Genomic DNA, 23971 nt, shown 5'->3' on the forward strand with positions numbered 1-23971 from the left:
AAATGACACCCATAGCATACAAAAAGACAAAGTTAAGTCTAGAGAAAATGAGAAGGATTTTATTGGGTTATAATTTACAGGGGATGGGGAGGGGAATTTCACACAGGGCATAATTTCACACTTCATGTTTCCGTATTCTGTTGTGACTGCGGCTTTTGGTGTTGTGTCTGAATACTCAGTTCCTCATCTAGACGCTCTTTCGCCCGCTGCACCTGAGTACAAGTAATAATAACAATAAGAGTGACTAAGAGATAGAGAACACTTTAAATATCCATATAAACACCATGATTCACTCAGAGCAGAAAGGAATAAACAAGACAAAAATCACAACAAAGACGGAATAGAACTGATGATTTAACTTAAAAACAAATGCTTGATTGGAATCTGATTGTCGTCACAGCTAACTCGTTGAAACTCCAAAAAGTTTTAATTATCTTTATGTAGCTAAAAACACTGAAGACTTTAATATAGTTGATTGCTTTAAGACAGCCCTGTGAGAGGGACCTGAAGCCGTCATGCTCTCTTTAAAGCCAGCAGACTCCTTCAACACAACAGCTATTTTAAATGGCAGAGCATGGAAGTTGCTGGTCTACGGCTGCATTGATGGCTAATAAAACGACTTTAGTGGGGAATAAAGTCATATTCTTTTCTCTTCTAAATAATACATTGCTTTAACTGTGCACTTTACAACACATTGGAAAATCAAGATAATAATACTTACTTTGGATTGTAGGTAAAATGAGCCGCCCAATGACTTGTCATTGACTTTAAAAAGGTGCTCATAGTTCTGAAAGACACATTGACACATTTACGTTATAACAGAAGGTCAAGAAACATGTTGATAATGCTGATGAATGGACAAAATGCAAGAAAATAAAGTTTGTGTCCCTAATGTTTGCTTTCTTCTTGGATATATACTTTGTAATTCTGTTACACAGAATGAACGTGTTTATCCATCATTTTGTAAAGATATCACAAATTGTAGGAGTTTCTTATGACCACGCCACCTTTTGAGTCCAAAAGCAACACGTTATGGGGAATATTCATGCACATCCATATGGCAAGACACATTTAACAACCTGGCAAAAGCCTTGATGGCTCTGCAGCTCACTATCAACACTTTGTGGGTTAAAAAGCAACTTAAAAACACAGACAACAGTGTGTTTATACCTTCTGAATGTCCTCTGGCGTGAGCGTGGACACGTTGAGGATTTGCTGCGCCTCTTGCAGGCTCATCCCGGTGATGCTGGAGGCGGCAGCAGAGTGCTGACTTCCAGCGCCCCTCGCCTTCGCTGCTGCTTGACTGGCTGTGTGGGGAAACAACACAACATACTCAAAAACCTCCTTATGGCAGACAACAACAACCAACACTGCGGTGATGATGCTATCTGATATCATACCTGCTAATTCTTGCTGCAAAGCACGAGCAAACGCGCGTCCCACCACCTGCGCTCCCATCACAACGATCTGTGCCAGGTATTTGGCCTGCAGAGGAAATGAGAATACGAGTCGTGTTATAGGAACCAAAAAATGAGCGAGACAGGCAGGTAGTCCTCGTTTTGACAAGTTGACATTAGCGTCACTTATTACGTCATGCCAGTGTCTTCCTAACGTACTTTTCTGCACGTTAATTTCTCTCTAATTAAAACGTAACGACGCAGCTGTCTTGTGTAACTGCGTTGGAGAAGCAGACTGCGACATGACACAACGTGTGCTGCTAATGCTACCTAGCATGAGTCCACTCTCTAGCGTTAGCTCTGGGAATACACACACAAATAAACGTGAAAACATGTAAACTCACCATTTTTATGACAGCATATAGATCCTAGAGGCGGTGTAGTCGGCTCGTTTCACACATGCACACCAACGAAGGTGACTTTAAGGGTCAAAGTTCATGGAAGCGCCGACAGCGCAGGATTCAAGATAAACCAGATGGACAGCGACCTTTCTAAGCCTGACCCCTACTGGCAGGGAGGCCGAACTGCAGTTTCTTTTTCTGACTGCAGCCTTAAAAATGTCAACACATATTTATCATGATTGCCATGGTAAAATAATAATCACAAAAGGACAAGTAGTATTGGGTTCAAAAATGTGTTTATTGCGAGACAATATGGAAAAGAAAAATCCACCAACCATTCTTCAAGTACGACAGACAAAACTTTACTCAGTGTATAAAAAGGAAGCTTTTTTTTTTTAACACAATGGAAGTTAATCCAATCCAAACATTACAAAGTATGGCAACGGAGAATCACAAGCACATACAGGGTACATCACACTAACGCCGAAACACCTGCAGTTCACCTGTTCAACATGACGTGCACTACCACGTGGCTGAATCGACGGCTCGTTTCAGTCCATCGGAGGCCGCTAACAAACGGTGGGTTCAAGCCTGGATTATTGACGATATTGCTGTAGCCCTGATCGGAAGGTATGTGATACTTGTTATGGCTGCATTGTAAGTTATTAACACTGTACTGCTGTTGTGTAATTAACACCGTGATTACGTTAGATAAGAAAATTAGCTCATTTAAGTGAGGAATATCCACAAACAGTCTAAAGGCCAAGATCTTAATTAAAAGTTGCCCAGCAAAAAAAGAAAAGAAAGAAGGAAATAATTACCTCAGAGTATACAAAGGCCCCTTTAAAAACTCCAAAACAGCTCAATTTCATTAACCTTTAACCCCTACTCGTGGCACTACTGTAAGACTGTGATTAAATTGATGGCAAGACACTCAATCAAATGGAATTGACACAAATACTGTAAGAAATGATCATTGGCTAACAGAGAAAATGTGAAATTAATGTCGCTGTCATAAACAAATTCCAGGTCATGGCCAAACATGAACACTGGTGACCCTGTTGTATCCTCAGTGTGGTTTTTGCTGCGGAAGGCTTGAATGTGATAATCATGTAATCGTGTGTGTGTGTGTGTGTGTGTGTGTGTGTGTGTGTGTGTGTGTGTGTTTCACCTGATACGGAACAGGAAGACAAGGGTTGTTTTTATCAGATGCATCATCAGTCACTTGTTCAATGATGTCATTAACATTACATCCTTCAAAGACACACTGTGACTGAGAGTGCTCATATGACCGTCCAGTAAAAAGAAAAAGAAGAAAAGAAATCAAGTAGTTGTCCGCATTGGAGGTAAATGTGCAGACGCGAAATGCCTTTGCATGCAGCACTACACAACCTGGTATGCTAACAGAAAATTACAGGCTGCACACAAGAGGAGGCCATTATTGTTTTTCAAAATCAGAGTGTGTTATTGTGTGTAAACCATGGCTGCATATCACAGGCAAAAACAGTCCCAACCATTGAGAGTTAACTGGTCATGTAACCCGAAGCAGAGTTATTATTGCTAGGATCGCCTGCTGTTTGATATTCCTTGTGCTGACTTAGAACAGTGACCAGAAATGTTTGTCCTAAAATGTATAGAATACGTATGAATGGAAGGTGGGATTTCCTCCAAAATACCATGAACAGAGTGACATTGAGTTTTACAGTCTCCATTAACATAACAAGGAAATACTATGTAAGATTGATCCCAGAGTGAGGTCTGACATATTGAAGGATTACAGTTGAAAATGATTTTCATATAAAGGTTCATGCAGTCAGATATGATGAACACCAAACTTGACAACATGACATTTGATTTTCCAAACCTTAACAGATATACATTAATGATTCCCCCTCCCCCAAACACCATTTATACTTCCTCATACAGTATTATTTGTGCGTGCAGTGGGCTGAGATGTTCGCTGATTAAGCTCATTGGACGTGTGTGTGTGTGTGTGTGTGTGGCACCATCGCACATATAAATGGCAAATGTTACTTGACAGTTGATCTGCGCTCTCCTCTCTGCTGTTGGCACCGTGTCAGAACTGAAGGCAAGATGGCGTCCGCTCTAGTCGTCCTGGACAACACAGTGGGCAAAGATGGATTAGAGAGTAGATTTTATTTGACTTATGTGGAAACAACAGGGACAAAGATGGAAATAGGTCCAAAATCTTATCGCTCCATCCCTGACAAAGTCTGATATGTTGTATTATTCTTAACATAATTTAACGGAGTGAATCATGAACATGGTGTTTGTCATTAGAGTTGAGACTTCACACTCACCCACTCGTCCTCGTCGACGCCCTCGAAGGACTCCTGTGGCAGCGGGTCGTCCATGTTCCCCAATTTAGCCACCATTGCGCTGAGCAGCTGGGCCACACATACGCACGTTCAATGTTAAAACCCCACCAGGAAAACACCGCCGCTTTTATTCAGAGTATACTGTGTGTACATGAGGAGATGTGGCTCATCCTCACCTCCTCTTTCTTCTGTTCATCCGTCTTCTCTTCCAGGTAAAAAGACGAGGGCTGGTACTTCCTAACTGGAGCCTCTTTGGGGGCCTCGCTCACTGTGAAAACACGCCGAGCGTCAAAGTCAGAAACGTAGACCTAGTGACATGTAGACTGAAGCATCTTCATCTAAGTAGAGAGATATGTCCTATGCTGCATCAGCACCTGGCGTCATGTCTTTGGGCTTCAGGCTGATCTTCTTGTGTTGGCCGTTGGAGCCAGACAGCCAGGCGGAGGCAGTCAGAGCCGGCTCCCAACAGACGGCAGTGTCTGTGTACACATCGTCCTGGAAAAACTCTTTCTGGAGAAACACATTCACACACATTTATGAGAAATAACCACCAAGAGGGCAAGTATGACGCAGTAAGTCCACTAGGTGGTGGGGTTGGCTCACCTTGACCCGTGGCACTCTGAAGGCCACTGGCTCTATGGTGGTCTTGGTGAGCAGGAGTCCCAGAGCTATCTCCACGTCACGCACATTGCACTCAGTCTTGGGCAGAAAGGCCAAGCCCTGCAAACGGGAAACGACCGGGAGGTGTCAGAGTTCAGCAAATAAAACAATCACATGTTGTGACGGGTATTGTAGCACTCTGGCTGAAATTGAAATATGACTAAAATGAATGAAAGCAGAAGGGTGTTCAGCTCGGCACCTTATGTGGCTCTGGAGAGTTAAAATGGCTGCACTCCATAAAGTACGGATCTTCAGGGACCATCTCAAAAATGTGCACTCTGGTATCACCCTGAGAAACAAATTCAAACACACAGGTTACGTCTAATTCCTATATTTATTCAGGTTTGATTCCCAAATGTACAACAACAACCTTTCCAGTGAGGATGACCACACTGGTGTCGGGGTCGTAGAAGGGGATGAGTGTGGAGGGGGAGACGTCTATGGCGGTGCTTGCTACGACTCCAGAGGACAGAGAGGCGGCAGAGTACAGGTAGAGTCCTCTCTCACTGCGACTGCAGAACAACAACATTATTTTACATTTATCTGAACAGATTTCAGTAGAAACTAAATGTTTGCCTTTTGTGCCGGACACTCACATAACTCTGTTTTGTTAGAATTGTCACTCAAATATACATATACTACATATGTTATATGTTTATATACTATTTTCAATACCTGTCAAATCCTGACACCAACAGGTACTTGCCGTCACATACCCATACTACACGAGCCCCCCTGTGGCCCTCAGGACCCGGGCCGTCCTATCAACGAAATGTAAGAGAAATAAAGATTAGATTAGTTCATGAAACAAAAAGAAGTTATAGTTATACATGGCTTGACAATGCCTAAAGACAAATCTCATCTACTTTTTTGTTTTATTTATCTTCCCATATTCTCCTTTTTGCTCTACATACCTGCACAGGTGCAGAGGACTTGCGGGGATCATAGATGCGAACCTTCCCATCTTTGCACACCGTCGCCAGCAGCTTGCCATCCGGGCTCCACTCCATGCAAAAGACCTGCGTACAATCCACAAGTGCAAAGCTCAGCCTCAGACGCTAAAACGCCGTTTTGTTTTGCATTCCAACGCGTGGATCTCTGTCACCCACCTGGTCCTGGTGTCCGGTGAGGACTTTGACCTGCTCTCCGCTCTCCATGTTCCACAGTCTGACCGTGAGATCGTAGGAGGAAGACACCAGGAGTCCGCTGGCCAGAGGGTGGAACTTGATGGAGTAAATCTTCTCCGTGTGGCCTACGAGGGGTCACAGCAGCTGCCAATCACTTTTACTGTTGCATGTCAATCAAAAATCTATTATAGAGAATATTAATTGAGGTAATTTCCTAAAGTGGGCCTGCTCCTACCTTGCAAGAGGACCTTGGGCTCAGTGAGGGTCTCTTTCAGTCCCCCCTCTGGTACTTGCCACACCCGGATCTTTGCATCATCACCAGCTGACACGGACAGAGGGAGATACGCACGTCACATCACACTCACACACTTCTCAGGACAGACGGTCCTGGAGCAAACCTACACTCTGAACACAGTACATGTATTCACTCACCCACAGCAAGTGTGTGTGTGTCAAAGGGGTCCCAAGAGAAGTCGACCACATTGACAGAGTTTTGGATGGTGGGTAGACCCGTGTCAGGTACCCTGCCAGGCTGAGAGCGCTGAGGAGAGGAAGAACACCAGTCAAATCATACAATACAATTTTACAATACAACACAATTTCATCTCCAGCGGCTACCGTACCTCAAAGATGGCGATCTGGCCCCCGGAGATGGCGAGGGGCACTGCCATGCGTTGGCGGTTGACACAGAAGCCGTCACTCTCGCCGGGTGTAGTGAGGTTCAGGCCACGCAGGTTGGTGATGTGGGTGTCCCGGTGCGACACTGCCCCCTGGATGTGACGGAACTTGGAGGTTGGCCCTGGATCAGACAAGATTCCAAATTAACAGGTACGTCAAGTGAAAAGACACCATACGGAATGAGGGATTTCAGTTGTGTATGTGTGTGTTAATACCCAGCATGCTCTGGATGGCCTTGGCGCTCTGGCTGGGACTGGGGCTGGGGAGAAAGCCTGAGGAGAGACCGGAGGTGGAGGAGGGAGAGCGAGACGGGTCGGCGCTGCTGCTGGGAGTGCTCAGAGGGCTACTAGAGGTGGAGCAGCCACGTGGCGGGTCCTGTAGAGCAGTAGGCTGGATGTTTACTTGTCACACTACCCCCAGTTTCAGAGAATCCATTATTATCTGATGGATAGTTAGTGACCTCAATGCTAAAACATTCTGTACCTCCTTGCTCCCCCTACTGGTCAGCTCCTTCTTTGCAGGCATCTGTTTCGCTGGTGGAGCCTTCGTTTTCGGCTGTTTCCCTGGGTGGAGGCTGACTTTCTCCACCTGAAGACAAGCAGAGCATTGATTGCACCCCTACAGAGTAAAGACTGGATCAGCTTGTTGAGGGGGGAGATCCTCTACCTGCTTGTTCCCTCCAGTCCACCACTCGTCAGCAGACATCGCTGGAGTTGTGCCCGCCGTATCCGGGTAAAGATCATCATGAAACTCGTGGGCTGAATGCTGGAAGACAAACATGCAGACGTGAAAACCAACAATGCAAAGACGCACATGTTATGAATCTTCAGTCACTTCTGTGCACCTTGCGAGGGACTTGATAGCTGATTGGCACAATGCAGCTGTCTGTCAGCTGAAGCACCCGCATCACTTCGCAGGACAGGAAATCCAACGCCAGCTTGGGTACCATGGCGACGCCTCGTGTTGAGGTGTCCGTCAGACAGTGGCTCACTGGGGGAAAAAAACGTATATATTTATATATATACCAGAACTGTTTATAATTATGGTAGGCCTACGGTGATATACTTTAAAAGAAACCTTTATTATTAATCTGACGGGCAGGTAAACGGTGAACAAGCTTTACCTTGCGAGAGGAAAGGCTCAGACGCAGACACTTCAAAGCAATCGACCACAGGGTCTCCCTGTGTGAGAGAGAACGACATTCAATCATGTACCGCGATGCAAAGACTGAATACGAACAAAAAAACTTGCTCAATCTCCTGTCTCCTGTAACTACACTGAGTTTTCAGGCATTTTCATATTTATTCAAACCATTCCTCACAGTTTTCACCAGCCAGAAATGCATAATAGATGGGCATTAATCTGTATCTCACCATGCCAGCCAGTATGAGCAGACCGGTGTCATCATCAAACAGAGGGATCACCATCCTGAAAGCAAAGAGACGAGAGAGGGTTGTCATTATGTTCAGAATCAGCACACACTGATGCCGCTTATGTTTCAATATGTCACAGGGCCTGGAGGTTCACTTCAAGGCACCACTAGATGGAGCACTACGCTCAATTTAATGGCAATACGTTGTCAATTCAGAACATACAAGCTGTGCTTTTCCCCCTGATCTTTATCTGCAGATTAGGAAAAAGTAAGAAAAACTTCAGTCATTTCCAGTTGTAGAGTCAGACTCACTGATACAATCACAGATTTACATTCCTTGCTGCTGACAGCCTTCTCAACAAAAAAATATATATATTTTATTTAATTATGGCATAGAGTCCCACCAGGAACATGTTTCAAGATGGATACATTGACAAAACATCAACAAGAGCTTCAACTAACGATTATTTTCATCATTATTTAATCTGCTCTGAATGTTTTCAACTAATTGATGTGGTTTAGTAAAAAAAAAAAAAAGCATCTTGGCTTCCTAAAGACAAAGGCGAAGTCAAAACCCCCCAAATATTCAGTTCACTATCGCATTAACTGTGAAAAGGAACACATCCTCACAACAAATGCATAACAAATAACTCAGATGATTAATCAATTAGCAAAGTAGTAATCAGCTTCCGCTCCACCTCCAGCCACGCTAAACAAAGCCAGTCACCTGCCTCCTCTCATGATTTGCAGTAAGAAGATTGGGGGGGGGATGAGGAAACTGAATGAGCTTTAAACTCAGTGGAGAAAATACAACTGGGCTGTAGCAAACACACCAAAACAGGAAGTAACGGCTTCCACGGAGGCCTACTCGCACGAACCTCCCTCATTCTCTACGTCTCACTCGCCGTCTCTCAGCCTCTCACTTTATCAACGACAGCAGTCGGCATGGCGTGCTGTTTTTTTTTTCCAGACCGGAGAGACGGAAAGGGAACGAGGAGTGGTGGCTGATCCGACCACTTCACTTCACAGGCCACAGATAGGCTGATTGAAGTGGAGAGGCCGTTCCAGCGATCGGCTTGTGATGACAAACTCGTGTAATGGTGCTATTCTAGAGGGGAAGGCTGCCGCGTACACCGAGAGTGACAGACCGGTGATGTAATGCTCCAAGTATGACAGGATAATGACAGACTTAGTTTGGGTATCTAAAGCGACTGGGAACGGTGACACGCAACGGTCTGTACGAGAGTGACAGACAGAGAGAGAGACTGTATATGTGAAGTTGTACCTACACACGAGTCCGTGATCAGTCACTGCCGCGAGTCTGTGGTTGTAATAGCTCACATCCTTTTGTTGCAATGGCAAACGTTTTCCAAACTACAATGAGGCATGGAGGTATCATTTTCATTTCAGTCTTATGTTCCGTTCTTTTGGAAGGTCTTTTGGCTCTTGGCAGTTTTTGCAGTCATGGCAGACGGAGAAACGACCGAATGCCGGTCATGACCGGGAAGCCGTAAAAAGCTTTTCGTACGCTGGCCTGCCAAGTGGAAATGGCCTCGAAAAATGAAATATTTTTTATATTATACTGTATGTTCTCTGTTCTTTTTAGGACAGGTTTAAAAAAGTGAGCCTTAAGATGAACTTTGCTGATCCCACGATGGGAAGAACAGATGTATAGTAAAGATATAGATCTCTATAGATAAGACTTTAACTCTGACAATACCATGACTCTGAATGTCATGCTAATGTTTCGCTACAGCCAAGTTATTTAACCCCCTGACTTGTTATTAGAAGGCCTCTCTCCCTGTTTCTCCTACTCTACCTTTCCAGTGGTCATATTTATTTTATCCTAAGAATCTTTCAACAAAATGGGCCCCTCCCTAATAACTCCCTCCCCCTCCCTCTATCCCGGCCTATGAGGTCAGCGAGGGGCGGCCACGCTTCGTTAGGGCGACTGTGTGTTCCCATGTCGAAGTCAGTCCACAGGGAGTCCCTAAACACCTCCATTCCCACACCCGCTCCCCCTCACTCCTTCCTTTCCCGTTCTGCAACACCCCCACCTTGCACCCCGCGGTCTCCGTCCGCCTCCGATCCCAAATTGGTGCCTCCACTTTCTCTGCAGCCTTATCTCCGCTTTTCTCACAGTAAATGTGCAACAAGTCAAACAGCCACACAATAGGAGCGGAGCTTTAAACGCTGATAATGGCCTCTGTTTACTAATCGCTTTCATGCTCCACCTCACAGCCAGCCCGTTTTCCCACACAGGAAAAACACAAACATGCATATTTATGCCCATAGAGTCACACATACATGTGCTTGAGGATGTTACACTCGTGCAGGGGTTAAGCGTGGGAGCGAGCAGGCTCATTACGATGATGTCCATGGGCTAATTATGAATGAAAAGAAAAACTATTACAGGCCTCATTCATTCTTAGGGGAGAGGCTGTAAACAGAAGTGTGTTTGTCTGTGCATGAAGTAGTGAATCTAGCAGTAATCCAGACATAACAAGGACAGGTTTAACCACACACACACACACACACACACACGTGCTATCAAATAATCAGCTGTACAACACAAACGAAGGCTAAGAAGACTCCTCCTTGAGAGATTTCACTCCACAGAACGAAACACCAGCGCAGCCAAGTCTCACACTCTCAGGGCTATCTGCACCCACTAACGTCTCAACACCTTCCCAGCTCTTCAAACACGCTGCGATGATGAGCCGCCTGATGCTTGCAAAAAATCCCCCCTGGCTTCAGTCTGTCACTGGCACTTCTGCTCCTATCAGAGTTTAAACAAAACAGAGAGCCCGAGAGGAACCCGCCTCCCGCCTCGTCTGCCATCGCCTCTCACCGCTCTCTCACATGGACCCGAAACGCCCATCACAAAATGACCTTCTGCCCATGACAGCAGCCTTCAGCACGAGCAGATATGACGGGTATATTACTCTACTCTAATGTATGAAAGGATCCGAGCCAGCCCCGGGCTTTTTATGATTATGAGAACTTGGTGTCGTTTGATAATGTAAATCAGTGGAATAACTGAGTAATGGAGGGTCAGGTGAATGGATGTGCGGATGACAGACAAATGCATGTGTGTGTGCACGTGCAAAGTAGGGAGTGCACATGATTGGGAATCTGCACCTGTGCTTGTGATGGAGAGAAATCTCATATTGATATAATATAGATATAATAGAAAATAAATGAATACTGCATGTAGAAGAAGTCGTGCACGTGCATGAATATGCTTACAAGCCGGACAAAATATGTAAAAGAAACACATCTACACACTCTGCACGCTTGTGTGAGCACATCTAGATCCAGATAGCAATCGGACGCACACAGTAGTGTATTATATACAGCATATAGGTGGAGCTCATGAAAGCAGCCTGCAGAGGTATAAGGTTATGGGTTGAGCAGCTATGACCAGATCACTATCAGTCAAAGGGATCTTTCTCCGTCGTATGAGATCATGCAGTCTTGCTGCTAAAAACACCCATTAGAGAGCACAATGTGCTGCAGTCGACAGCCAGGAGCTGGACAGAACGTAGACAAGAGAGACAGAGGAAGTCTTTGGGGAATATGAAACCAAAACAAAGCAGCTGGTTGTCTACCTCTTACACAGGGTAAGCTGTTGCTCTTCTAAGATAGGCACACATGAGAAGACTTTCAACATCAACACCAAAAAAGAAATCCCATTTATTTTTTCCCTACGAGTTGAGGGTTTAATTATAGAGGATGTCATGTGTTGCACACATTGTAAAGCCCTCAGAAGAAGAAAAACTCATTGAGTTCATTTGCTCAAATCACAACCTCTCTGACTCGTCTTAACCTCAGTCTGAAGGTAAGAGATTCAACTCATAAATCTCAGCAGTGGAGACTCTCGGTATTAAAGGAAACCAGTCTTCATGGCCAAAATGAGGTCACAATCAGGCTTAAAATTATGTGGTGGGACCACAGCTTTTTTTGTTTTTTTTTGTTTTTTAATGTTCATTCTATTTCTATTTCATCCTTTTCCTCCACGTCATCCGCTCCTCCCTCCTTGTTTATCGGTCCCTTGGTTATGTCATCCCAATCAGAGGGAGTGAGTGAATGCTGGGGCGGTATCGCTGAGGGTGAAGGGTCTGCTGAACTGTGAACTCATACATGGCCCTTTATCAGCCCTCCTGCCTCCAAAGACTGCGGTCCTGCAGCTCGTCCAGCCGTCCCGGCGGGCCTCTGCTGTCCGACTTAACAGTCATGACTTAGTGTTTTTGGATGGAAACTGGAGTCATCTGAGCCATAAAATAATGTTTGGATGATCACACAGGGTTAAAAGGACACTCGGGGTCGGTCACTGCAAGAACAGTGTTGTTGGAAGCCTCGAGTCCCTCATTTTGGAGTCATAAACATAAACATTAGGTCAATACTAATGCATCAAATTCAATGAAAGCTTTGGTGAAATAAAAGTGTTTTCTAGTAAGTTATATTTCGGGTTAAGATATTATTATGGCAGATGTGTTGCCGTATTGAATGGATCAGTAAAAATATGCGGTATGATGAACAGTTTGCTGTAACTAAACAGCTGTATCTCCCGTTTAAAAGTATGACCATATAAGCACATGCTTCTTTTATTTTTATTTTCATCATCACTGTCTGATGATGGAAGTTCATATGACCAGTGGATTATCCATTTCTTCAGATGATAACCCTGTCCTCTTCCCGTCTTTATTGTTTTTTGTGACCGAACACACTCTTTCTGTTCCACTTTCATTAGTCTTGTGTAAAGGACTTAGACACAGCTAATGGTTTTATGCACACTTACGCTGCAGGCCCATGGGAGTTCACATTACCCCGACAATGGAAGGGCTGGTGCGGAATAATCCACTGGTGATTAAATGGGATTCATAACGGAACAACACTAGACCTGTAATGCCGTCTCCAGGATGGTAAATCCTGGGTCGGTTTCTAGCGTTCAGCAAATATGTGAAATAAAAAAAAAAAAAGAGAAGAGAAGTCGTTTCCAAATGAGAGTGAATATTTCCGAAATTTGAGCAAAAGGTCATCTAAACTGCAATCAAATGGTTTGGCAAAGATTAGTCCTTTCAAACTCTAGGGTATAACAATCCACCGAAAATGACCGAAGCAAATAAACAATACATCACAGACGATGAACTTTGTCACCTTTGTAAACTCACAGATCAATCAGAACCATGACTTTGTCCAAATGTTCCCATTAGCAGCATCTGAGCTCCAAAAACCTGCACCGCAAAAGTTAAACCAGGGACACAGCAAGGGCGATGTTAATCAGGATCATCTCACAATGATTGGATGCTGCAGCGCCTTCAATTTACTTTATTTATTCATTCGACTGTCCTCATTTAACACTGTACCTCTCATGTATTATCAATATATTCCAGGAAGAAGAAGCAGTTTATCTGAAAGGGGATCTTTGTAAATCCCAGAAGGTAATTTAACAAGTCTTACCGCCGTGTTTAAGGTATTTCCAAAATCCTCAAAGACTCACCTGGATAAAGAAAATACTCGAAAAAAAGAAGTCGACTGTGACTCTATTTCCAGATAAAGGGAAGTCAAAATATCCTTTTTGTACGACACAAACACATCATTTCGTCTTTTTCATATATAAATATACCATATTTTCTTATCCAGATGGTCTTTGAGGATTTCAGAAAAACTGATCCATGGCTCTATTGCAATGATAATAGATGAGAGGTTCACACTGGGGACACTATAGCTTATCATACAGCTTTAAAGGCTAAAACACAGCTCCGGTTGTTGTGGCACTGAATGCAGCGTCTGAGTCATGATGAGTTCAGGGCTCTTCGCCAGGCAAGTCAAGCCGTCACCAAGCGGAGACATAGAACGTACGTATGTGCAACACTCTTTCTCCACTGTGTGTGAGTCTGTATGTTTGGTTGCCAGTGTGTGTGTTTAATAACTGGGTCTGCCTGCCTAGCTAACTTCAGTAGCCAGTTCATTAGAAGGGAATTAGAGTTGACGCGCTGCGTTCCTGAGAGGGGAAGAAAAGCCAGGATTGTTGGTGGAGGGGCCAGCTGTGGCCCCTCTGAGCACCAGCGACCGAGCTCTCAGATAGGCTGCCAAGCTGCTGCTCTTCCCTCTCGCTTCACCGGGCCCCGTCCTCTGGCCCCTGACAACACACACACACACACACTACATGTAGTGCATCCACTGGATTTAATTAAACTCACTGAGTCCCGTGTCAACAGGTCTGCAGCGACCCCACTGACACCCCCCACACACTCCCAGTTCCACATATGTCCACATGCAAACTCGCCACAATGGGGGAAAAAAAAAAAAAAATGCAACAGCTCCAGCACTTATTTCTGTCCACAAGAAACAGAATAACGCTTCATTACCATTCCAGTTCCATCCTCACACTGACAAAAGCAGCCACCAATCTGCGCTGTGCGTTTCTCAGTTAATCCCTCTTTGCAGGGGAAAACAACCCGCAACAGGACAGCCCGACAGCATCAGCCACATATCGGCATGTGTGCAAAAACAATCCCTCGCAATATAATAGACACTTACAGACGTCTCGAGACACCGTGCTGTCCGACCACATGACGTTTTTGCATAATGTTGACATGAAAAATGAAAAACCCCAATTTTTGATTGTTACAAGAGGAGACACAGCGGGAGAAAACCAGGATTTCAACTGGTGAAACAGATGATCACACGGAGCGATTAAACACACACAGTTCTACTTATCCCGGCTAAATGGGACACATTAGGAGCTCATCTTCAACGCGACACAGACCCGTTTCTACACGCACACTCACAAACAGCCAGGCAGGCTGTAAGTGCGTGGTAAACTGTTCCACACTGGCGGAGCTATAAAGCAGTCAGGTCATAAAGTGGCAGGAGACCTCAGCGCTGCTCTGTGGACTGGGGGAAGCTGGAGGCCAGACATGGGTGGGGGTGTTGGAGGATGTGGGTGGGCACGAGGATGTCATGGTATTCAGACGGAAAGAGAGTTCAGGTGTGGAAGTACTAATGGGAAATCTGTCAAATGCACATGATAAAAGGAAGACGGCATCTGAGAGGAATAAACAGCACGTGTACCCTGTAGTGGCGTGTGTTTAAGTTTGTGTTTACATCTGTTAATGTATGATTTGCGTCTCTGTGCTGCTTGTGGATGGCCGTGGAGTCCCGGAAGAGATGCGTTCCGCGTTAACCCAGGGGTTCAGCATCAAGGGCCCGGGCTAGATGACCATTAAATGACCTGTCGGCGGGGGCCTGGGAACCGATCGGCAGCCACGACCACCTCAGAAGGAGAGAACGGAGAGGAAGCGATGGCATGGAGGACAGAAAGAGAAGAGGTGAGGATCACGACCACTGCGACCCCCTCTGCCGTTAGGTCACCGGAGGGAAGTCCAGTTCTCGTCACAGTCGCATTTTAAAGGCTGAAGCAGACAGACGTACACATGCTTCCAAGAAAGCGTCTCGCACTCTCAACTAGCAGCTGACGGAGTATCCCCCAATATTAGTGCTGCGCAGATGCACTTTGAACAGCAGAATTATAACGAAACTCTTCAGGTTAAGCGTTTCATTAGCGTCCAATTAAAGTTTTTCTTTCACATGCAACAAGAACTAATGGCAAAAACAGGAAAACTTTTTTTGTTTTTACAAAATAACATGAAGCCAAGGTGGATGTCAATATAAATCTAAACATAAGATCAAACAAATGATATAATTTATATCAGAAGATATAGGTTATTGGACATTTGGCCTGCACATCATCTGTATCAGTCACTGACCTAAAAATACCTCCATATAAATCCACTTACAGTCAATGAATAAACCACAAAATTGAAATCGCAGGCTCTAAATCAGCCATGGGTATAATGCTTTGCATAGTAATTATTCTGCATACCAGAGGTATAACGTAAAAGTAATAATCATAAGTTTCGGCTTTGACTTGGCTTTGACTTGGCAGAGTGGGTCGGTCGCTCCACGCTCATTGATTTGTCATAAGGAACAGTTTTCAGTCAGTCTTAGGTGCATTCTAGTCTCTTTTTTCTCAAGAGCCACAAATGCAAACTGTTGCTGAACTGCCATGCAGACCCTGAACCACTCAATAAAGTCTACTCTGAAAACACCATTCAGCAGAAACAGGCTCCATGAAGGACTTACTGCCCCGTTCTAATCCTTTCCAACAGACTGTAACTACAGCACCAACACAGCCGACGTTTGGAGTACGCCACAGCGCTGTGATATCACACGATCTGGTAGTTTTATTTATTTTTTTTATGAATATTTTTGGCAAATGTTTCCCAAATCTCCAGCCAATGTTCCCTTGAACGATGGTAGAGCTTGACTTCATACCAATGCTTACATTGGACAATCCAAACCGTTTTTTTTTTTTCAGCATGTACTCTAATATGTGTGACTGTGTGAGTCTTTCCTTCACGGACAGCCAAGACAGAATTATTGGAGACGCTAGAATCATAAAACCCATTGATTTATGGACACAAAACATCACTGTTTTATATTTGTTTTTCCTTCAAGCCTGAGTACGTGTGTGCAAATGAGTGAGAGGGTCGACCAGAAAGAGAAAGAGAGAGAGAGAAAGAGAGGGGATGAGGAAAAAAATAAGGAGAAGAACACTTTCTGAGAGCTACAAAAACATTCTCGAGGCGTTCAACAGAGCGCCTTTCATCGATCGTCATTCATGCATGTTTTGGCTCCGTGGTGTCTTCCAGTTCTGCTTTATCACACTCAGTTAGGACTTTATCAGTCCTGCTGCCTACTGGCCTGTGGGTCTCTGGAGCCAAGTGATCTGACTCATCTCTCTGGGACACACACACACACACACACACCTTGTCGGCTGCGACTATGTGTCCATACTTGCTCTTTCTGGTTCATCTAAAACACCACTTTATCACTCTCTTCCCCTCCGCTGCTATCTCTTGTATCTCATAAGCAGGAGGTCCCTTCCTGCAGACTGAAAATCTAACATCTCCAAAAAAAACTTTTTAGGATTTGACTTTCAGGGCTTATGAAATTGTGAAAACATTTAAAAAAAAAAACAAGCATGACATCAAGCAGTTTAAAACAACATGATTTAACAACCTAAAAATGACTTCAGCCTGGTACCCTCGGCCTACCAGAGGCCCCAGGCCTTGGCCTCACCTTCCCCCCTTTGTCCCGGTTGGACCGCCTGTGCACGAACGTCCGTGTTTTACTGTGAGTGGGTCCAACACACCCATGCTAAATCATCTGCTTTAATGACCGAGGCAGGGATTTGTACAGTGAAAACCAATAAAAACCTCACAGAACAGGACAGATTTACTGTAACAGAGACGGTGAAAGACTGAGGGAGGGAGGGAGGGGAAAAAAGAGAGAGATAAACTGAGCGAGACAGAGAGAAGTAAGAGATAAGAGATAGATAAGATTTGTGTAGTATATCACAGCTACGTATATCCTCATTTGTGTGTGTGTCCTCATAAGAATGCTTTGAGCTTCATCATGCTACATCTGGGAGTTATTGGACAGAGGAGAGAAAGTGAAAGAGATGAGGACACTGTAGCCTTGATAGCCACAATGAGCTGATACTGGTACGAGATCGACTCCTGTTTCCGCCATCTCTGTCTGTATCACTGGGTTTGTGCCCACCCATACGGACTAACCATCGCTACATCTACAGTCTAGTATTCAGAAACAGAAAACGATGCATCTGCAAACGGGCGATGCAGTGATGAACGCTGGTCTACGTCTCTTAACAATAACCAAACGTTCACAAGCCTCCGCCCTTCAATGCATGACGAGACAGCGTTGAGTTATTTGTTCACGCAGCAGATGCTCTGGAGGATGGTGCTAAGTGGGCCCCATGTTGCGTTGAATTACACTCACATGGGCTTCAGCCTCGCAAACGCAGAGGAGGCCGGACGGTCCCCGGGATGAAAACAACAACAGAAAACCCCCCAAATAACACTCATAGCTAGTACGCTTCTCAAACCGACGACAATAGGAACAAGACGCTCTTTCTTTTCATTCAAACAACTTCTATTTGACCTCAACTCCACGTTGAGGCTTCCACATCCATCTCTTCAAGCTATCAGCGCTGTTTGTCACGGCTGAAGGAAAGGCTTGTTATCTGTGTGCCTGCGCGCCTGCGTGTTTGTTTTTATTTAACCTCCTTCATTCAAGCAGGCGGGGTCAGAGCCAAATCACTCAATGATGGTCTGGCGAAAGCCAAAAGGGGCTTTTAGAGAGAAGCATGGTATTGTCATTAAGGAGAGGCAGAATGAGGAGGAATAAAATCCTCAATGCAGGAAAAGCACCACAACGGTTTGGAAACGATGCATCAGGGTAAGACCACACAGTTTGCATGATGGGCGATGGGGTACCAAAAAAAAAGAAGAAAAGAAGTAGTTTACAATAGTGAAAGACAGGAAATAAGACAGTAGGAGAGGAAAGAATTACTGTTAAAGAGAATGCCTGCAATGCTGTGTGTGCATGTGACTGGAGAGTAATGGGACTGTGTATGAAATAAGGCCTTTCATTTGGAGAAAAGCTGCTCTCTGAAAACAAAGGCAAACTGAGCACATTCTATAATAGATACTAAACAACAAAATGCGTATTTAAGATATCACACAGCCTTCACAGACGCAGGCATCAACCTATTTTAACACCAGTTAATTACCCGTCTGCAAGCAGAGGCCTGACCTGACGTGACCTGTGCTACATAGTTGCTCTCATCCCTCCGATAGAGTTTCTGTCATAGTAGTAAAACAGCAGTGCAGTCATAGTGAACATACTGTCGTTAAGCGGCAGTCACTGTGCTTGCTGCAGTAAACCACAGGCATGCTGCTGTTACTCAATACCTGACATGCCGGAGTGCCGGCTGAGGAGAAGACTGAGAGGTAGGAAGGAGGGGGCACGGCGGGGAAGGTAGCAAAGGAGGAAATGAAGAGGGGAATGGGAGCAGGAGGGAAAAGTAAGGGTTGGTCTAAATGAGAAAGGGCAAATAGTTTCTTTCCCTCCTTCGGGCAGATGAATGTGAAAACAACCTCCTGGTGTCAAACCCACGTAGATCATTCGGCACTACTTTTATTAATGTTTGCAGGAGAGGCAAAGAAAGACACAACTGAGAAAAGAACAGGAGACGGGAAGGAATAAACGAGAAAGAAGGAACAAATGAAGAACCCTCCTCACTAAGCGGGGGATGGGAGGTCACCCAACCTCTTCCACCTGGATCTCTTCTCTGCAGAGCTCCAGTGATAAGCAGGAATCGCACTCTTTTACCTCAAGAACCTGTTTCTGGATTACAAAGACTTTGAAGGCTGAATGGTTAAATCATACAATTGTTAAAGGGAAAACATGTTCTCGTTCAACTCAATCATGTAAATTTGTACACCCAGGATTGTTTTCCCAATGGATTCCTCGTCCTTCCCAACAATCAAATGCGCACTAATGGCTCGTCCAGCTCCGAGGCATGCAGGGCACAGCTGTGCTATCTGTGTGTGTCTCTCTCCTTAATGAGAAGTGTCGGCGTGCTCAGAGTCAACAGACTAGTAAACCTCTGAGTGAATCACGGTCTGACCTCCGGAGGTCCCCGTGTGTTCACCGCCTCGCCCCTCCTCTCAGTGAAACAAACAGCTCCTGCAATCATTAAAAAGTTCCGTGTGCAGATTTTTGAGGTCTTTGTGTTGAGGGCCTTTTCATGTCGACATAAGTAGCTCACGGGCAAGAAGCTCTCGACTCGCTCCATTGAGGCCTAAATGCCAGGAGAGGGCCGCAAGGAAACGAGGGGAAAAAAGTCCCAAATTATGATAATACCAAAAGAAGCACAACAACAAAACAATAAACAAAGCGACAAACAGGAGCCAGACTTTTTTTTTTTTCAGGATTATCATATCCTGTTGTCCCAAAGCGAGGTTTGTTAACGCAGCCTGTCAGGCGCTCCCCTCGGACTGACAAATGGCGAGAAAGGGCAAAATGATGCTCTGGGTGAGCGCCCCTCTACCCTCTTCACCTTAAAGTTCACTTTAGGACACATATCCCCCCCGCCACTTATCCTTATTCACCAAAGATCAACTATACAGTGCGTAAACAAGATGATACAATCTGTTTTAATAGTGTAATATGTGAAAGGTTCCTCTACTGAGGACAGCTTTATGAGGAGCAGCTTGACTTCTAAAGCTGGCAACAGAGCTCAGGTGGGAAGAGTCAACATTTCACGTTTATCTGATCCAGCACATTTGATTAGAGCATTACGTGTTTGTCCTCATACAAACAGTGGCAACTTCTGCTTTGAGCACACTCATTATTCCCCCTCTCCATTGGCCATATTTCTCCGTGGCGTCCAGGTTCCCATGGCAGCCTCTAATTAACCGTGGATGCTCCTCGCTTCTCCCTTCACAGGTTCCACCTCCTCTCCTTCCCACGGATGTTTTCCTGACGCACTGTGGGAAAGAACGGCGTCTCACGGCAGCCCACACACACCGCCGTCAGAGCACATTTACGTGTGACGGGAAGACGTGTAGTTGTGGACACAAAACACACACGATGCCAATGCATATGCAGACATGCTAAACATTAATAAAGAAGAGATGCTGGGAGGATTAATGAGCTGCTCCATCATTCCCAGAATGTCCTAAAGGGAAAGCAACGCATGTTTCTCCAAAACCGATCCCCTCGTCTTTGTGCTCACTAATTGTTGTGAATATCACAAAACATGAGCAACTCTGTACCACATAAGTAATATTAAAGGAACAGCCCATTACAACATTAAAATGCAATCATTATCGACGCACCGAAACTTTATAGGACCACCGAACCCACAAACTCCCAGCTCTTCACCTCAAGGTTAATGGTTAGTTCACGGAAAAAGCAAAAGAAATGTCTATCAACTCATTATTTTGCATCCCGCAGCAGAAATGTGTCCTCATCTGGTACTAGAGCTTCATTGTGACAAATTTGTATTTGTTTGGCTACAAAATGTGCCGCATGACCTGCTTTCAGAAAAAAAAAGACACTGTGTTCTGTTTGCGGAGCTGTAAAAATGTCATCCCACTCACTTCAACTCCTCAAAAGACGGCGTGTTTGTTGTTTCAACCGACATGCGAATGAGCAAAGTGGCATTTTAGTGTCTAGAGTCGCTCTTGTTCTCACTCTTTTCTCCATCCTGCAGGACACATTCCTCGCTTCTTTCCTACTTCTCAAAAAGTAAAACCCACAGAACCTCAAACCAAGAACAAATTGTCACCGTGAAGTGAGAATACAAAATGTGATACAAAAGTATAATTTGTGAAATTAGACAATAAAAAGTTTGTTAAAGTTGACTTTGTTTGGAAAAACTAGATTTAAAAATGTATAAATAAGTGTATCAGACAAGAACAATCTACTACACTGTTATTTTCTGAAGCGAACCTGACAATAGTATGACTCCAAACAATACATGATGTGTCTGAAAAGATCAGCGACACATAAAAGATTCATAAATGATAAAGCAAATGTGAGAGAAAGTGAAGCAGCTCAAAAACAAAAAGGGGGAGTAGAGCCTAACTACGAGGGGGAGGGGGTGTGATGAAAGTCTGCTGGTTGACGAAATGAGAGCGTGCACACATCACAGATTTACACACGAGCGAATGCAATAAAATCTGAAGGAAAAAGGAGAAAATGTGAGAGTTCAGCGGTGTTGAGACAGCGGTTCCAGGAACACGGGCAAAACCTGACAAGAAGAAGAAACGTCTGTCGCCTCCCAAAAGAAACAGCATGCTGCTGTGTGGCTAAGTGCCCCGAGCTCAAAAAGCGTTAGCAGTCTGCGGTTGGCTCAGCAGCAGACCAGTGTTTTACTGGTTCCCCTAGGCAGCGTTATGCAGCGGGCTGGATGCCGCCTTTGACCCAGCCAGAGTGAGCAGGAGCCCAATGTGCTGCTACAGCCACCAGGCTGTGATTTACACCACGGATCAAACGTGGGGAACAGATTACAAAGACTTTCCTGTTCTGGTCATTTTTGGTGGACTAATGTACACTTTGAGGTTTGATAGTTGAATAAGTCAATTCCTCAACATGCTGGGTGGAACAATTCTCTACGCATTTTTGTAAATTAAGTTGCTTAACAATGGACTGCTGTATTTGTAAGGCTGCGATGATTTCTGTTGTTTTCACCACATCTGGTTGTTTTCATATTTCATATGTGTTGTGGAGAATCAGCTCTAAGTGGGTCATGGAGAAATCTGAAATATTATAAATTGAGTGTTATAATAAAATTGAGAGTTGAAATGTAGAAACATTCTCGGGGGTTTGCGGGGGAGTTTATATCCTATAATTATAGTTCACAAGTATGAAATTGTGGGATTTGAAGGCGGATTCTGATGAATGTCCTTGAATTCAACTGTTTTCAGGCAAAACATATTGAATGAAATAAACACATCATCAATAAATGTAACATCTTTCAACCATTATTATATTATTGAAGTGTGGAGAAGGCATTGTAATATAATTTAAGCCATTACATCAGGGGGAACAATTCCAGAAAATATAATGGGTAATATAATATAACAAATATAATAAATAAAAAAGGCTCCAGCTTTTAGTGGTGACTTGCCAATCATGTCATGATTGATTCTGTCTTGCTTGAAAAAAGAATAATGCCTTATAAGGGAGAGGTTTAACTCTGTAAGATATGTATTAACATTTACAAAAAATATTAAAATAATAATGAATAAATTATATTTCAAGTTCCTGCATTTTTGTTGCCACGTCAATATCCATGTATTTCACATTGGATTTACTTACAACATTCAGATTAGGCCATCTTTCAATTGTAGAATTATTTCTATTAAATTGTATTACCCAAGAGCAAGCGTGTGACAGTGGCAGCAGGGAGAGATTTGACTGCAGCAGTCTGGCTATAATAAAAATAAAAACATGAAATAAGGTGAGTCCTAGACCTGAACTCTAGAGACGCTGGTCCTTCTGGCCATCATACAGCTGAACGACTGAGATGAATAACTCACCCTCAGGGGTACCTGGATAAACTCAGCTCCTTGTGTTTATGAGGGAGAAACAGAGACGGACGGAGCACGAGCACTGGCTGTTGAGCCGGAGTGATCACGTATGACGGGGGAAGATTTATCGCTTTTCTTTATTTCTCCAGAACACGTTAAAACTGAGTTGTGGCTACGACTGTGGAGCCACAACCGGACCCTGCGGGACGTGCGTGAAATCATTTTCTCTATTCCTGCAATTTACTGTAATGCCTTACAGATGGCACAGTGTGTGTGTGTGTGTGTGTGTGTGTGTGTGTGTGTGTGTGTGTGTGTGTTGCATTGAAAAATACATCCTTCAGTAGGAGCGGAAAAGAGAAGGAGCAGGAGAAAGGCACGAGACTTTGTGGAGACTGCTATCATAAAGCAAACTCTACAAAATGCATACAAGCTCAACAAGTGGAACTGAAGGCTCCTTGTCTGGAGGATCCAGGGGGGGTGGGGGGGTGGTTCCAGGGGCCACGTGTGAGGCCTCAGGGTCTGCTTGTTGAATATTTGTGTTGGCATCTCTAGCCTTCAGCACAAGGGTGAGTGACGTCACCACAAGGAGAAATTTGTCCTGGTTTCAATTATTATTGCTCCTTTTTTTTTTTTTTTTTTACAATTTCTTGTCAACATGCGGAGGGAACAGAAGCTCGACGTGAGCGCGTGGCTCGACCTTAATACAAATACTAAAAAAGCAAGTGCACACAAGAGGCTTCGAGTTTCTGGTTAATCTGCGGCATGCGGCTATAAGTACACATCGGAGGTGACACGGTTCCTGGGAGCTAGATCACCTTACTGCACCTTGTTGGGAACCGGCTGACATTGAAATGAGCTGCCAGCTGCCGACGAGTAGTTTGTCACCGGCGCGAGGGAAGCATTCAATAACCATATGCCAGTAACTCGCACGTCAACATTCAGACACTGTGTTTGATTCAGAAACGTATGTTGTGTTGGATTAAGTTTCTCCTGCAGTGGCACAAAAAGAGCTAGGAATGTAT

The 23971-nt window shown here is 44.4% G+C and overlaps 1 protein-coding gene across 3 annotated transcripts in view; it reads right to left on the minus strand.

The window, feature by feature from the left end:
• Positions 1-37: 37 nt before the first annotated feature.
• The window catches only part of LOC311031027 (mitochondrial import inner membrane translocase subunit tim16-like), a 91263-nt gene continuing 67329 nt past the window's right edge, over positions 38-23971 (minus strand). The window contains exons 10-31 of one of the 3 annotated variants that reach the window (XM_084037122.1): positions 7976-8030; positions 7726-7783; positions 7447-7592; positions 7269-7367; positions 7086-7190; positions 6818-6977; positions 6548-6723; positions 6357-6465; positions 6160-6246; positions 5907-6049; positions 5712-5816; positions 5473-5558; positions 5168-5309; positions 4997-5086; positions 4741-4857; positions 4512-4647; positions 4314-4405; positions 4120-4206; positions 1401-1485; positions 1171-1307; positions 722-787; positions 38-212 (exon numbers count right to left, since the gene is read on the minus strand). In XM_084037122.1, the coding sequence (XP_083893248.1) occupies positions 123-212; positions 722-787; positions 1171-1307; positions 1401-1485; positions 4120-4206; positions 4314-4405; positions 4512-4647; positions 4741-4857; positions 4997-5086; positions 5168-5309; positions 5473-5558; positions 5712-5816; positions 5907-6049; positions 6160-6246; positions 6357-6465; positions 6548-6723; positions 6818-6977; positions 7086-7190; positions 7269-7367; positions 7447-7592; positions 7726-7783; positions 7976-8030 (2371 nt within the window). In that variant the 3' untranslated portion in view covers positions 38-122. Of the gene's footprint in view, positions 213-721; positions 788-1170; positions 1308-1400; positions 1486-1801; positions 1929-2077; positions 3914-4119; positions 4207-4313; positions 4406-4511; positions 4648-4740; positions 4858-4996; positions 5087-5167; positions 5310-5472; positions 5559-5711; positions 5817-5906; positions 6050-6159; positions 6247-6356; positions 6466-6547; positions 6724-6817; positions 6978-7085; positions 7191-7268; positions 7368-7446; positions 7593-7725; positions 7784-7975; positions 8031-23971 lie in introns of those variants that run through there. The other 2 variants (XM_084037120.1, XM_084037121.1) reach the window with 2 other exon arrangements.

Source organism: Eutrigla gurnardus (genome assembly GCF_963514095.1).
Source record: "Eutrigla gurnardus genome assembly, chromosome: 20".
Taxonomy (NCBI): Eukaryota; Metazoa; Chordata; class Actinopteri; order Perciformes; family Triglidae; genus Eutrigla; species Eutrigla gurnardus.